This window comes from Athene cunicularia (genome assembly GCF_003259725.1).
Source record: "Athene cunicularia isolate RWA chromosome 22 unlocalized genomic scaffold, athCun1 chr22_part1, whole genome shotgun sequence".
Classification (NCBI taxonomy): Eukaryota; Metazoa; Chordata; class Aves; order Strigiformes; family Strigidae; genus Athene; species Athene cunicularia.
The window spans coordinates 210,279-223,680 of NW_020799128.1; the positions used below are offsets into that span (position 1 = coordinate 210,279).

The 13,402-nt window shown below is 52.2% G+C and overlaps 1 protein-coding gene across 2 annotated transcripts in view; it reads left to right on the plus strand.

Moving 5' to 3' along the window:
• The window catches only part of GFPT1 (glutamine--fructose-6-phosphate transaminase 1), a 31,904-nt gene extending 19,833 nt beyond the window's left edge, over positions 1 to 12,071 (plus strand). The window contains exons 17-18 of one of the 2 annotated variants that reach the window (XM_026862976.1): positions 231 to 392; positions 11,682 to 12,071. In XM_026862976.1, the coding sequence (XP_026718777.1) occupies positions 231 to 392; positions 11,682 to 11,711 (192 nt within the window). In that variant the 3' untranslated portion in view covers positions 11,712 to 12,071. Of the gene's footprint in view, positions 1 to 230; positions 393 to 984; positions 5,173 to 11,681 lie in introns of those variants that run through there. The other variant, XM_026862975.1, reaches the window with a different exon arrangement.
• Positions 12,072 to 13,402: the final 1,331 nt, after the last annotated feature.

Consider the following 13,402-nt stretch of genomic DNA (forward strand, 5'->3'; position numbering starts at 1 on the left):
GACGTGAATTCAGTAGATATTCTGGGCACTTCAGGTGCAGTTTTTGCAGCAGGCTGCAGAAGCCTGCTGTGGTTTGTTTACCCCTCAAACTGTGTTACAGGGATGCTCGTGGGATGCAAAACTGTTTTGTTCTAGATGAAGTGAAAAGGTCTTGCTGCTGGTGCTCCGAACAGAAGTGAGAGAAGAACCTTCCAGACCTGTTTTTTCTTCAACGTTTCTCTTTTTTGCAGGGGCGACCTGTTGTGATTTGTGATAAGGAAGACATCGAGACAATTAAGAACAATAAAAGAACAATCAAAGTTCCCCATTCCGTGGACTGTCTGCAGGGGATCCTGAGCGTTATTCCCCTCCAGCTTCTGGCTTTCCACCTTGCAGTTCTCCGAGGATACGATGTAAGTAGAACATTCCTTCCCTTCGCGCTCGCCTTTGCTGTCTGCGGACCTGGAACAGATGCGTGGGGTGATGGTGGAAGTCGGTGGGGTTTGTCTGTCTAAGTGCTTGAGCTACTGAACGACCCCGTTAAATGGTAGACCTGGCAATTACAGAACCTTGTGAACAAAACTGGGAGGCAGGCGAGCACAGCCGCCCGCTCTCGTGCAGTTTGAGTTTGGACACGTGTCTGTTTTCGGGGACGAGCGTGCAGTTTCTGGAGGGCTGGTAGGAAGCTACAGGGAGGAACAACCCACAGAAGGATGTCTGACAGAGTCTCTTTGTGTGAGATGTTTGGTCTTAATACAGACACTGGCCTCGACCTTTTGCCGTTTGAGCACCGTAACAACACACTGAAGGGTCTGACTCCTTAGTTCTTGACAGAGGAGTCGTAACTGTTGAGGTTTATGGACGTTTTCTGCGCCGATTAACACAGGAATGTGTTCAGTCGTTTTCAGTTTAAACACAGCACAAACGTTCCGCACGTTACAAAGTTATACACAAACGAAGCGTGTAAATACTCACAAGCGTGTTCTTTCTCCTCCCTCTCTGCAGGTTGATTTTCCAAGAAATCTGGCCAAGTCCGTAACTGTAGAGTGAAAGATCATCTGAATCATAGGGGCAAAGGGGAATTAAATGAAAGACTTTTTTTGGTACCAAAATAACTTGATTTTAAAGTCCCCTAGGTAAATCTTATTTTGGTAAATCATTGTTTGTGTATAAGATCACCGTAATTCCATTACATTAGTGATTGTCAAACTGATTCCACATGCTATGTCGATAGCTTTGGGGTTTTTTGGACAGTAGCCTTCCATGAAAGATGTTAAATGGTTTTCTTTAAAGATTACTGAGTCTTCTAGGTAAGGGGCCCTCCACTTTACTTCCAGATAATGTTATTGTTTCTTACCCAGTGCGGCTCATTCCAACTGCTGATGAGAAACCATTGAATGAATTATCTGGCGTGCTCTCAGGCAGTGAAGCAGGATACCAGGATATACAACTGGAACAGGAGCTGTTTCTGGTCATGCTTGTGCAGATATTTTAGCAGTGAATGAAACTGAAAACAAGCGTTTGGGGTAACTTTCTGCCTCGTGTACAAAAGAGTTAAACTGGCCTGTCACAACCTCCTAAATTTTAGGCACGTGGTAAACGTGCTAAGAAAATATAGTTGCTTCAGAAGGGTTTTCTCTATGCCAGATACCTAGCAAGTGACGATCTGTTAGCCTCGGTGGGCCCCAGCGTGCTGTCGCACCAGCACAGGCCTGTGCTGTGCCCACCGAGGTGGGGAACTCGTGCCTGGCGGGCGTGGGACGGGCCCTCACCGAAGGTGGGGCAGGAGAGGGGTAGGAGCAGCGCTCGGGTCCCGCTGGGCCTTTGTTACTGCTGCGCTTTGGTTCTTTACACAAGGAGAAGTCTTCCTGTGTTGAGGGTTTTTCCCCTTGGAACTGAGCACTGGCACGACAAACACATCCCGAGGAACCAGCTTTGTGCTGCCGCAGTCACGAGTCTGCGTAGGAGTTTCTACCTTGTATCTCCCTGGCACAGAGATGGCACAAAAGGTCCCTGTCGGAGGCTTACAACGTTGGCCAAAGTCCCGTAACGAAAGCACGGGTTCTGGTTTGTTTAGGAGCAGTTTGCATGTGACTTGTATCAAATTCAGCTGGTTTAAAATTGGAGGGGATAAAAGAGGCTCGACAGACAAGACAGAAATATATCCCTTGGTAAATAGCTTTATAACAAGCATGCAGAGAATCAGAAATGACTCGGAGAAACACGCCTTCAAGACCTAACACTGACTTTTTCAGTCATTCGAGGGCAGTTAAGCCACTTGGTTCCTAATGCAAGAAGGTCGGTTTCCTGCCAGCTTGGTGGGTTTTGAAGTAGCTTTACACGCGCTCTGCAAGGCGCAAAGCAAGGCAGGGGCTACCCCACCCTCGCTGCCCCCCGGGCGCTGCTCTCACAAGTGCAACACTTGGGGACTGGCCACCACCCTCCAACAGTGAGTTCTCCTCGCACGGGATGCCGTTGCTAAGGAGCAGGGATCCAGGCGCTCGCACCAGGGCAGCTGAGTGCTCAGGCCGAGGCGTTTCCAGAGACCCCGTGTGTAGCAATTCCCCTTTAGATAAACCCCAGCAAGAATTTAACTTCAGTTCAGTATCAGCTCGAGGCTTAGTTTTGTTACGGGAATGAAATGCTGCGTGCCTGGAAGCAGCTTCTCAAACCCAATGTATGTATGGTTATTAACACGTGGGTTTCGTTCCGTTAATTGATGAATGCATTGTGCTGCCAGTGTCTGTTTAAGAACAAAGTAGTAAATACTGCATCTTATTTAGACGGCACTTCTTAGGAGGCACTGACGCCTCCAGTTCTGTGCCTCTGCCTAAACATGACCAGTAGGCTTCCCTGCTTCATCTGCCGCCGATACTCATCCTTAAGGAAAAACAACATGTGTTCAGTGCTGGCAGCTTGAGGGTAGTTCTTCCTCCTCCTCCTCCTCCTCCTCCTCCCGCTCAGCTTCCCTAGAGAAGCGAAGCTGTGCAAACCTCTCCCGCGGAGGGCTGGAACCAGGGCAGGGTTCCCCCCCGGATCCCTCCCAGCACAATGACCCAGGGACTTGCAGTATCACATCCCGGGTTCTCGTTAGTGTGGGATCTCACAGGAAAGAACCCTGCAAGAGAATTTATTCCGAGATCTTTTCCTCCTAGTCTGCCCAGAAGAAAAGCAGCAAGCATTGCTTTTGTCTCCCCTCCCACAGGTGATTGTCCGCTAGCTTACCGAGTCTCCTAGCAAACGGGATGTAGACATCCCCGTTAAAGTACAAGTTGCTCTTCAGTAAAAGTCCGATAACGCAGGCTGTTAAATATTTATGAAGTAAGTTGTATACAAAGAGGACCAAAGAACAGGAGTCTAAGTGAGAAATGTTAAGTCTGACACTCCGATGTCGGGTGTAACTGTACAGATATCGCTGAGCTGTTTGGTTTTCTGCTGTGATAGACAAATCCTTATGTGTAATTTAAGGCATTAAAACTCACGACAGATTCTTCCTTGTCAGAGGCAAAGGTAGTTTTCACCCCCTGCATTCTGCCAGTTGCCAGCAAACTGCCTGAAGTGTGTAAAACTCTGCCTGCCACAACGGAGGTGTAGTCGCTGCTTGCAGCTTAGGCTGTCGGATGTTGTAATGCTCGATATCAAAGAATGCTGTGGAGCACTCTTGCTATGAAGAATTTCTCTGATGAGCATGGTAGGGAATCTGTTAAGCATCTCGTTGTTGTTAATTGCCATGCCTGTGTGAAGTGAGAATGTATAAAGGACTCTCCTTAGCTTTCCTTACCTCATTTTGTCTAGATGTGTTGCATTTTGATGAACAGATGACGTTTTCTCTTTTCCTTAGAAAACTCTTAGAATGTCTTGTGATATTTATTAACAGCCAGTCAGTCTTCTGCTCTCCAGAATGAATGTTTTGCTTACTGAGCCAGTAAAATTCCCTCCTTCCTAATTGAGGTGTTTAAAAATTCGGTAGCCCTGTCACTAAAATTGAGCCACAGGTAAATACAGATAAAGGCCTTTGCCATTTGGAATAGCAGCTGCCTATTACTGGGTGGTTTCGTCAGAATTAATTTTGATTTAACTGTTTGAAGAGGCTTAAAGGGAAGCACATGCCCATAGGTTTTAGGATTTTTTTAACTGCCAGAGAACTTCTGGCTCAGCACGTGTTGTTTCTGCCCAACAGATCTCAGACAAATTCCACACCGCTCCACACACAATAGCAAATGAAGTTGTACGTGGAATACGCTGCTGTCAGAAAGGTTTCCCCCCCCTCCTAGCTCTACTGAGGAAAGGCTACAGCCAGTTCTTTCCCGAAGTTGTCAGAGGAGTAAGTACTGGCTGCGTGCATGTTCTTATAAAGAGCCCAAGGCCGTCTTGGGGTGGCCTTGGCCCCGTAGGGTGCCCCCATGGCATGGACAACGCTGTCTCCTCTTCGGCGTGGTCGCACTGAGCTGAGGGTGACGGTGTCCCACCCCCCTGTTTGTGAGGGCTCAACCCCTCCGTCCTGGAAGAGCTGACAGCTTCACGCAGCCAGTCAAGGGGGAGGGAGCTCGTGGACGTGACACAACGCATCGTCGTGCTCAGGAGCCTTAAGTCTAGCCTAGACACACCAGGGTTGGTTAAGCTGCAGGTTGAAATATCTAAAGGCATAAGGAAGACCAACACTTCAGTGCAGAATGAGGCATTTCTCCTCTCCAGCCCTCGCTAGCGGTCCTTGGCACCACAAGTAGGTGCCTGGCAGCAGCGCGACGGGTGGAGGGAGGGATTGAAATTCATCGCTTGAAGTAGCACGTCAGTGTTTAGCTGTGGCTGATTTTAGATCCTACCTGAATGTACCAAACTTGTCTCAAAGCGTGGAGACCCTCCTCTGCATCAGAAACAGGAAGAAGAAGAAACAAAGAAGTATTTGGTTTGAATAAAAGGAAAGAAAACTATTTGCCTTCAGTTCAGTTTATGTAAATAGACACTGGAAGTGGCAAACACCACCACGGCTTCCCTTCTAGATCAGTTTGCCTCTGCCTGTACATACCCAGCTGGCTTGGTTTGTGGGGACCAGTCTGTATCTTGTTTCCTGTTGTGTGCTGTACGCAGAAGATGTCTTTCTTTTGTCTGTAGTGTTTTACAATTTGGGTTTTGTCTTTTTGCTTACTTTTTTGTATCTCACCCTTTGAATAAAATCAAGTGCCCTACGTTAAACAAACGGAATTACTGGTCTTTAGTTAAATCCCTTGAAGAACAGGTAACCCCTGTGAAAGTTAAGGGCAGTATGTACACAGCAGAAAACCACAGGGTTCAACTCCCCTCTCCTAACCAGCCAGGCTTTTTTTTCATGTCCGACCACAGAATGTATTTCACCTGCCCCTTCCTAACCATGATTTTGCCACTAACCAAGAGGAAAGCCCATAAAAAATCTCCTTAAGGCAGGACAGTCGCTGTCACCTTCCATACCTTAATTCTCGTATAATACCACTTTTCTAGCACCAGGTGAGACAAACTGCAGCCAGCACAGCCCATACGTGACCCAAGCTTAGCAAATATTACTTGGGGTTTCGTTTTCAAAAAAGAAACATTTGGGTAACGTGCAGACAGGCTCTTGGCAAACCCAGCAGTGGAGGACTGCCACACAGATGCTGAGAGAGTACAATTAAGTGTGCACCTTCTTGTAAGACAACAGCTGGGGGCTTAGAGATTGTTCATACCTAAAAAATGCCTTTGTAGGCGAAGCCCACGATGACAAAAAAACTGTCTGAAATTCCACCGCTCCTCCAGTCGGAGCCATCCATGGATTAATTTCCTCAGGGACCTTCACCTCTCCCGGGCAAGAACATCAAATGCGATCATTTAATTTCCTGGATAACATGAGCAGCTCGGACTTGCTCATCTCACAAATACCTTCCTTATACAAGTACCAGTATAAAAGGTCACGAAGCTGCTTTTCGGGGCTTATTGCCTTGAAACAGCGCACGCACATCCTTAGTACCACAATAAAAGTCGGTGCTTACGCAGATGCTGGGAGCGAGACTGTCCACTTCGGCTTGCTCTGAGCTGCAAAAATCAGCAGCAGGTCCAGCGTGTACGACAGTCGTACGCAAATCCGGGTCCGGCCGCTCCGAGCTTGAGGCTTTCATTGTCGTAGCAGTAGGTCACACCTGCTCAGGACACGAAAGGCGCCGGGAGGATCTTCCCAAGGTGACCCCAGGGCTGCAGCCCCCTCAGCCTCATTTCTCGAGCTGCTGTCGTGGGGCTCCTGCGCTTCCAGTCACTGCGCAGGGGACAGGGCACCCCCTCTTCTAATACATTCCACATCCTGTGCTCCAAAGAGCAAGGGAGTTGTAGTGTGATGGGTAACTCACTGCCAGGAGAAACTCCTCACTTCTCCATCTGGGCCATCCGAGCACACACATATACAGCACATATAAATTAATCTAATAAAAATGGCATCGAGAAGACAAATAAAGAGACACATCCAGGGTCCTGAGCAAGTCGGTGCTGAGCTCTGGCTGCGAGAAAGCCCTTTCCTTAACTCCTGGTGGGGCTAAAAGCAGCAGGACAAGGGGCAAAAGACCTGCAGCCCTTTGTACAGAACTCCATCCCGCACAGAGTTCATCTCCCACGATACGGCACTGGAAGGTAAATAAGCTCCCAGAAGCTAAGTGAGATTTCCAGAAGGGGGCAAGCATTTGGTCTGAATAAATTAGCACAGATTGCCTGCTCCAAACTGCTCCTTGGCCCCGCTAGAGCAACCTGCTTCCCGCCGTTTACCCTGCGCAGGCTTCCACAGGGCCTGGGCCTTCAGCGCTGAGCCGCGAGCTGCTGACTGTTCGCACTCCTGCGAGTTCCTTTTTACCTAATTTACCTTTTCTGCTGCACAGCAGCGCTCACCCTTCCCTGCCGGAGTACTGTGCGTAGCCAAGAGCCTGGGAACGGTGTTCATTCAACACCTTATTCTCCTCGTGCTCCCTGGCAAACCGCTTTTCTCCGCTGCGGAGCTCACCCCTCGCCCTGCACACTTACCCGCTTGCGCAGAAAACACCCGTGGAACGCCCGGGATCAGGGAAGTGCCACCTGCCCCTGCAACAAAAGCCAGTTCTCAGGTTGCTGAGATGCTCGGTGAGGAAGCAGCAGTCCACAGGCTGTGCTGTGGGGGATTCTTACCCCAGACCCCTTTTGGACATGAACAAGTTTGGAAAGAAAGCAGTAGGCAGCTGGACACAGGCAGAACCAGGAGGGGATTTTTTTAACCTGGAAAATTGGCTCCTGTTCCCAGGGCGCTGTTTGACGACACTGAGTAGTGGTGGAGCCGTTCTTGCACGCTGGCTCAATCTGCTGCCCAGGGCTGGCTGGCGTTCACAGGCTGTGCTTCTCGATTTGAGAAGAGCGACTGTTCCTTACCCCCTCAGAAAGTGGTAACAGCAATTTCCTGGTTTTTTTCCCCCCCTAAGAAAGCAGCCAGCCACACTCATGGTGGAGGTGTGAAGAGACACGAAGTGACTGAACTCCTCTGCACACACAAAGCCTGCAGGGCAGCACAGCGTTACCGAGAGGACAGCCTGCCCCGTTGAGCTTGTGGCTCCCGGTGCCAGAGCAGCACCCCCGCGCCTTCAGAGCACTGGTGAGGAGGATTTACGGGCCTTTGCTTAGTGACAGCTGCCAGGATTTCTTGGGAGACAGTAAAAATCACTGTACGGGGATGGACGTTCATCTCGGTGGCCAGTTCCACTGATGAGTAGTGGCCTTCCCCATTGCCCACACACCCTCTTTGCGGGGCTGTTCTTCCAGCAGCTCTTTGCTGCTATTACATCTCTGGGGTCACCACATTTCAGCTCCTACAGCTCGGAAGGTCCAACAAGCAACACGCTGCCGCAGCGCGGCTTCGTCGCCCATCTCTGCTACGAGTCCATGTGCAATCTCTGCCCACGCTGCCCGAGGCCACCCCAACCTTCCTGTCGGAGGACTAGCAGCACCCCAGGTCGCTCTGTGCTGCCTTACACCTTACAGTTATCAGACAGGAGACTGTCACTGTCCTTTCCCAAGCAGTGACTAGGCGAATCCTGAGGTCCTGCTTTAGGGGCACAAAGGCAGAGGGAGGGAGTGCAGAGACGCCAAGGTCCCTCCCTGCCATCCGGGGCACAGCCTGCACTTGAACTTGGACAATCTGGCTCCTTCAGCGCCAGCTCAGACACAAGTTTCGGAACGACTGCAAGCCTGACCCAAGAGCTGGCCTGTGTGCTTAAAAAGAGGCGATTTCTGACCTATTTCTATGCATTTGTCAGCTGATTGGAATACGTTGCAGGCATTTGAAAAAACGAGAAGAAAAAAGCAAGTTGACTTGCCAAGATGGTCCATTCAGTGCTGAAGAGGTTACCCAGCCTAAGAGAAAAATCAGACCCACAAATCAGGCGTGACGGGACTCATTCCCCCCTCCTCAGCCTCATTCTTTATTGTTTAGGTCAAATAAAATATGTTCCCATGGTCCTTAAAAATTCCTATGGAAACAAGTTTAAACAAACAAGCTGCTGGCCTGTGTCTGGACAGGGAGCAGCAGCAGTTCTCTGAGGCAGGATCCTGCGAGCGGCGGTGAGCCCAGACACGCCGGAGACACAGTCCCACCGCAGCCCCGAGCAAAGAGCCAGTCGGGCTCCCAAGGGCTCCCCAGCACCGGGAGACGCGCTCGGACCACGCACGAGAAATGAGAGGTGGGAGGGCGCCCAAAGACCTTATTATGGAAAAAATCACCCTGCCCAGGCAAACCCTGCACCTTGGCTGTACCGAAGTGTCGCTGTGGCTCCTGCCAAGAGGAACAGTCAGCAAAGCTGCACGGGATGCAGCTAAAACCCCCCCACTCCGCTCAGTTAGTAACCTGTGCTGGGTGAGCATGTGCCCAGGGCCGGGGGACGTGTGGGAGCCTCGGGGCAGGACACACCAGCTCGCTGCACCCCCAGCTCGCTGCACCCCAGCAGCGCGGCACCCACGAGTGCTGTGGTGGCACCAGGGGGTCGCTGCCAGGAAGGCGACGCTGCCTCTCCTCCCTTCTGATGCCCGTTGCCACCTGAACAAGCCTTCCACCAGCGGGTGCTTTCTATCACCCAGTGCTGGGCCGGCCTGCACAGGATGACCCGCGTTGCGTTGGCAAACCCCGGGGATGTGCCTGAGGTTGGTTTCATAACCAAAGGCACCTTCAGGGCTATCAGTGTATGGCCACTGGCGCACCCACACTGGGAAAACCCCGCATGAGCTACAAAACCTCCAGTGGGAGACCAGTGCAAGAGCACGCCCAGGACAGACAGAGTGGCCCCTGTGGTCACTGGCCGGATCACTCGGCTGTAAACTGCGGTAGAGACTCACATTCCTTCTCGCGTTTTCTGCAGCATCTCCTATCCTCAGCAAGACCTGCTTTTCCAAGCCCAGCCAGAAACACTGCTGAAAATTAGGATTCTCTTCTATCCAAACAGCCCCAACTGGGCCACCTTGACAAAACTCAAGGCACACGTGCCCCATGCCAAGACAGAACGTTCGTGTTCAGGGGGCGACCTCCGTGGTAACGTAACATCAAGCCTGTGCCGCCGCTCATCGCCAGGTGGAATTTGGAGAGGATTTCACAGTTGCACAAAGCTGGGAATTACACAGACAGGAAAAACTCTCACAGAGCCACACCACGAGGAGTCGCAGGCTCCTGTGTCCCCGTGAATGCTGATCATGTTGCTACAGGAGACCAGCAGCCCTCATCCCCCTCCCCTCCGTAGGTCAGACCTGAGCCTACAGAACAGTCACGTCATCTCCCTGGGCAGAACTGGCAGACGGCCCTTCGGGACGTGCTCACAACCGGGCTTAAAACGTAGGGTGAATGAATGGCCAAGGACTGTCCCTGCAGGTCCACACCCAGGTGAGGCAGGTCTAGAGCACGTGGGGTAACCCAGGGAGGCTCCTGCTGGCAAGCGGACTGGCTGGGGTTAGGAAGGAATTTTTGCTGCAGGTCTGTATTTATGCAGGAGTTGTGGTAGGGAGCAGCAGGGACTGAAGCCATCTGCCCCTCATTCCCCTCCAGGTGCTGCCAGCCAGGAACAAGGGCTTCTGATAGTCCCAAGCCCGGTCCTGGGCTTTGCTAGCCTAGCTGGGAGGGGGCAGGAATGGGTAAAGCTTCAGGACAGTTACCCCCTGAGAGGGGAAGGAGGCAGAGGCCTGGGGGCAATTGTCTCTCCTCCAGGCAGGGCTGGATCCCAAACGGGGCATCTGTCCCCTCCTCGTCTAGATTTGAAGGTTATGGTTCAGTCACTAGATGCCACTTTGTGCCACCGAAAGGACAGCATGGCTCCTGGTGAGCTGGCGAGACAAAGCAAGAGTTCAAACCCGCTCCTAAACCTGGTGCAGCTTAAAATCTGCTGCCGCTCTCTAAGAAGCGTTCTGTACCTCGAACTTCACCCCTCCCATTCGGGTTACAACGTGTCTAAGTGGTATGGTGGCCAATGCCTACATGGAAAAGCAATGAAGCAAGGCATTTATTTGTAGCTGCCTTCAACTGAAAGCACCAGCTGGTTTGTAGCAGGCCAGCAGCCAGGGGGCTGTGGATAACTGGAGGTACACTGGTCACAGCTCTGAGAAATATTGTGCTTGAGTAATGTGGGTGGTTGCTGTTAGCGTAGGGAAAAAACACCCACAACCACAAAAAAAAAAAAAAAAAAAAAGAACTGCAGCAAGACCTGGGCTTTGACACTGTGGAAACATCAGCTAAGAAACACTTTTCTCATCAGTAGGAACAAGCCGGGAAATGTTCAGCTGGGACAACAGCTCACCAGCCTGGGAACACTGCAGTATTTGGCATTTTCTGCTTGCTTCAGTGACTATGGAAAGCACCGTATAAAGTCCCGCTCCAGAGGGAAATATCTGCCATTATTCGATGGCTGGAAAGGATAAAGGAAGAACTACAGCTGCTCCTAAGGCCACGTAGCCTGTGTGGATGCTGCTTCCCCCAGTGGAAACGTAGGAAAGCCCACAGGGAGGGGTCCTGCGCGACCCTCAGGCAGGCTCAAAGCAGCACCCGACCTGGCGCAGAGCCTGTAGTAATTAGCCACTGCTAATTACGCTGCCTTCCCCCAGATGAGGTGGGGAGTTCTCGCCCCAGAGCCTTGGTCTCCGCGGAGCCACAGCTTTACCAGAGGCCCAGCACGAGGCTGTGTCACAGAGCCAAGGCCAGAGCGGCCTCAGTGCCGGAGTGACCCGGTTTCCAGTTTGCCCAGCGTGTTTCAGCAGGAACTGTACCTCAGGGTCCCCAAACTCCAACCTCTGGCTCCCACACCCCCGCCTCCCCACAGCTACTTAGTGCAGACTCGCGCCGTGGTGCCGCCGGCGGTGGCGTTGGCCTCCGCAGAAAGGCAAGAAAGAGAAGCGGAGCTACGCTACATCACGGGTCCCTCGAGAGCAAGGCTTAACCCCCCCCGCGCCCAGTTTTTCCTGTAGTGTCTCAGTTACAGTGAGTAATCCCATCTAGGCTGGATTGTTATCCTGCACACACAAAGTCCGTCTTTGTTTAAGCCCGGAATTAACCCCGCAGAACGCAGCTATCCTTATCTCTGGGGTTTTTTAAACCCCACTCTACTTTTCCTGCAGGTGACAGGGCTGCACAGCAGCGGTGTCCCCATTTCTGGGTGCCGTTACCACCCCCCTGCTCGCGGGGCTGTTGTTTTTAAGGCTGCCTGTCCTTTTTGCAGGTGGACCGCATTGCCGCCGCCAGAGACTGAACGCCAGCGCCGCTTCGCCGCTGCGTGAGCAACTCGCCTCCTGTGCAGTGGTTCGAGAGCCCCGAGGAGGAGGAGGAGGAGGAGGAGTGAGAGGGGTGAGCTGCAGGCAGCCAAAACCACGTCCCTGGGCTGTCACCTTCTCTGCCCACACCCGAGGGCTCTCTGTGGCGGCAACGAGCATCAGCCACGTCCTGTCTGCTCTGCGCGGCGCAGGCTGGCAGCCCCAGGTTGGAGTGTTTTGCACTGAGTAAGGCCTAGAACCCCCCCTAGATAAGTGACAGTCACAGATTACTTGCTGGTTGCATTTTGCACTGAAGTTCTCGCCGTGTTTTTAGGTTTGAAACAATAAAAGTCGCCAAAGATGTCTTGATTTTTAAAGCAAATGTCAAAAGCAGAGCATTCTGCTCTACAGATGCCACTCTGTCTTTGCTTCTGCAGCCCAAGAGACAAAGCCAAGTTCATGGCGTCCCCCTGCACCCCCTTCTTTCCCTGTTCAGTGACAGTTGGATGGCTCAAGCCTGCGTTGGTTTGACTTGAGTTTCTAGCCAGCGTGCTAGTGTGCTGAGGATCTGTCGTACAGACAGCTCGTGAAGCCTGGACCTTTAGTCCTTGTGACACTTGTGTCACAAGAGCCTGGCTGGACAGTCCTGCACGTTGCTTCAAATGTTTCACACGCCAGACCCATGCAGACAAGAACAGCTAGCCAAAAAAAACCAACCCAAAACACCCAACCCAAAAATCTGCTGAAATGTCTACGGCAGGCTGCTGGGAGGGGAAAAACCCATCACCTTCCGTATGAGTAGATTAGAAAACTACAAAACCGGTCGAAGATGCAGAGGAGCGGTGGCTTGGTGTTAACGCCATGGGGCTGGGATGTCAAGAAATGCCTCTTGGCCCGGGGGGGACCCTTGCTTATGGTGACCCTGTCACAGACGGGCTGAGCACACAGCGAGGAGGAGGCGATGGGTCTCAACCGCAGCAGCATGATGGTATCAAGCACCAAGCCAGCCAGAACAAACCCAGATCCCCCTCGGTCCCTGGTGACAGATCAGAGATCATCCCTGTTCGGCAGTTATTACCCCAGAAACAACCAGGACTCACCCAGACAGAGAGTTACCAGCACTTTGCACATGCAGTGCCCACACGGTGCCGTACAGCGCCGAGACTCTCACACAAAGAGCTTCGGTAACACAGATCTCAGCGCGGAAGGGAAGGAGGTGGTGGTGAGGTCATCGAGTCCCAGACTGGTTTGGTTTGGGACGGACCTTAAAGCCCATCCAGTGCCCCCCCTGCCCCGGGCAGGGCCACCTTCCCCCAGCCCAGGCTGCCCAAAGCCCCGTCCAACCCGGCCTTGAACCCTGCCAGGGAGGGGGCAGCCACAGCTGCTCTGGGCAGCCTGTGCCAGGGCCTCGCCCCCCTCACAGGGGAGAATTTCTGCCTCAGATCTGATCTAAATCTCCCTCTGTCAGTTTAAACCTGTCCTATTCCCCCCCCCCAACCTTTCCCGCAGCCCCTTTCAGCCCTGGGGGCTGCTCCGCACAGGCAGTTGTGCCTCCAGAACAAGGGCACATGATTAAATTAAAAGACGTGCAGACCAAAGCTCATTCCTCTGGCAGAGAGCAGCCTGTCGCAAACAGGAGGAAACCTTCCTTAGAGCAGCACTGCGGAGGTAAATCTGCTGAGGACAGGAG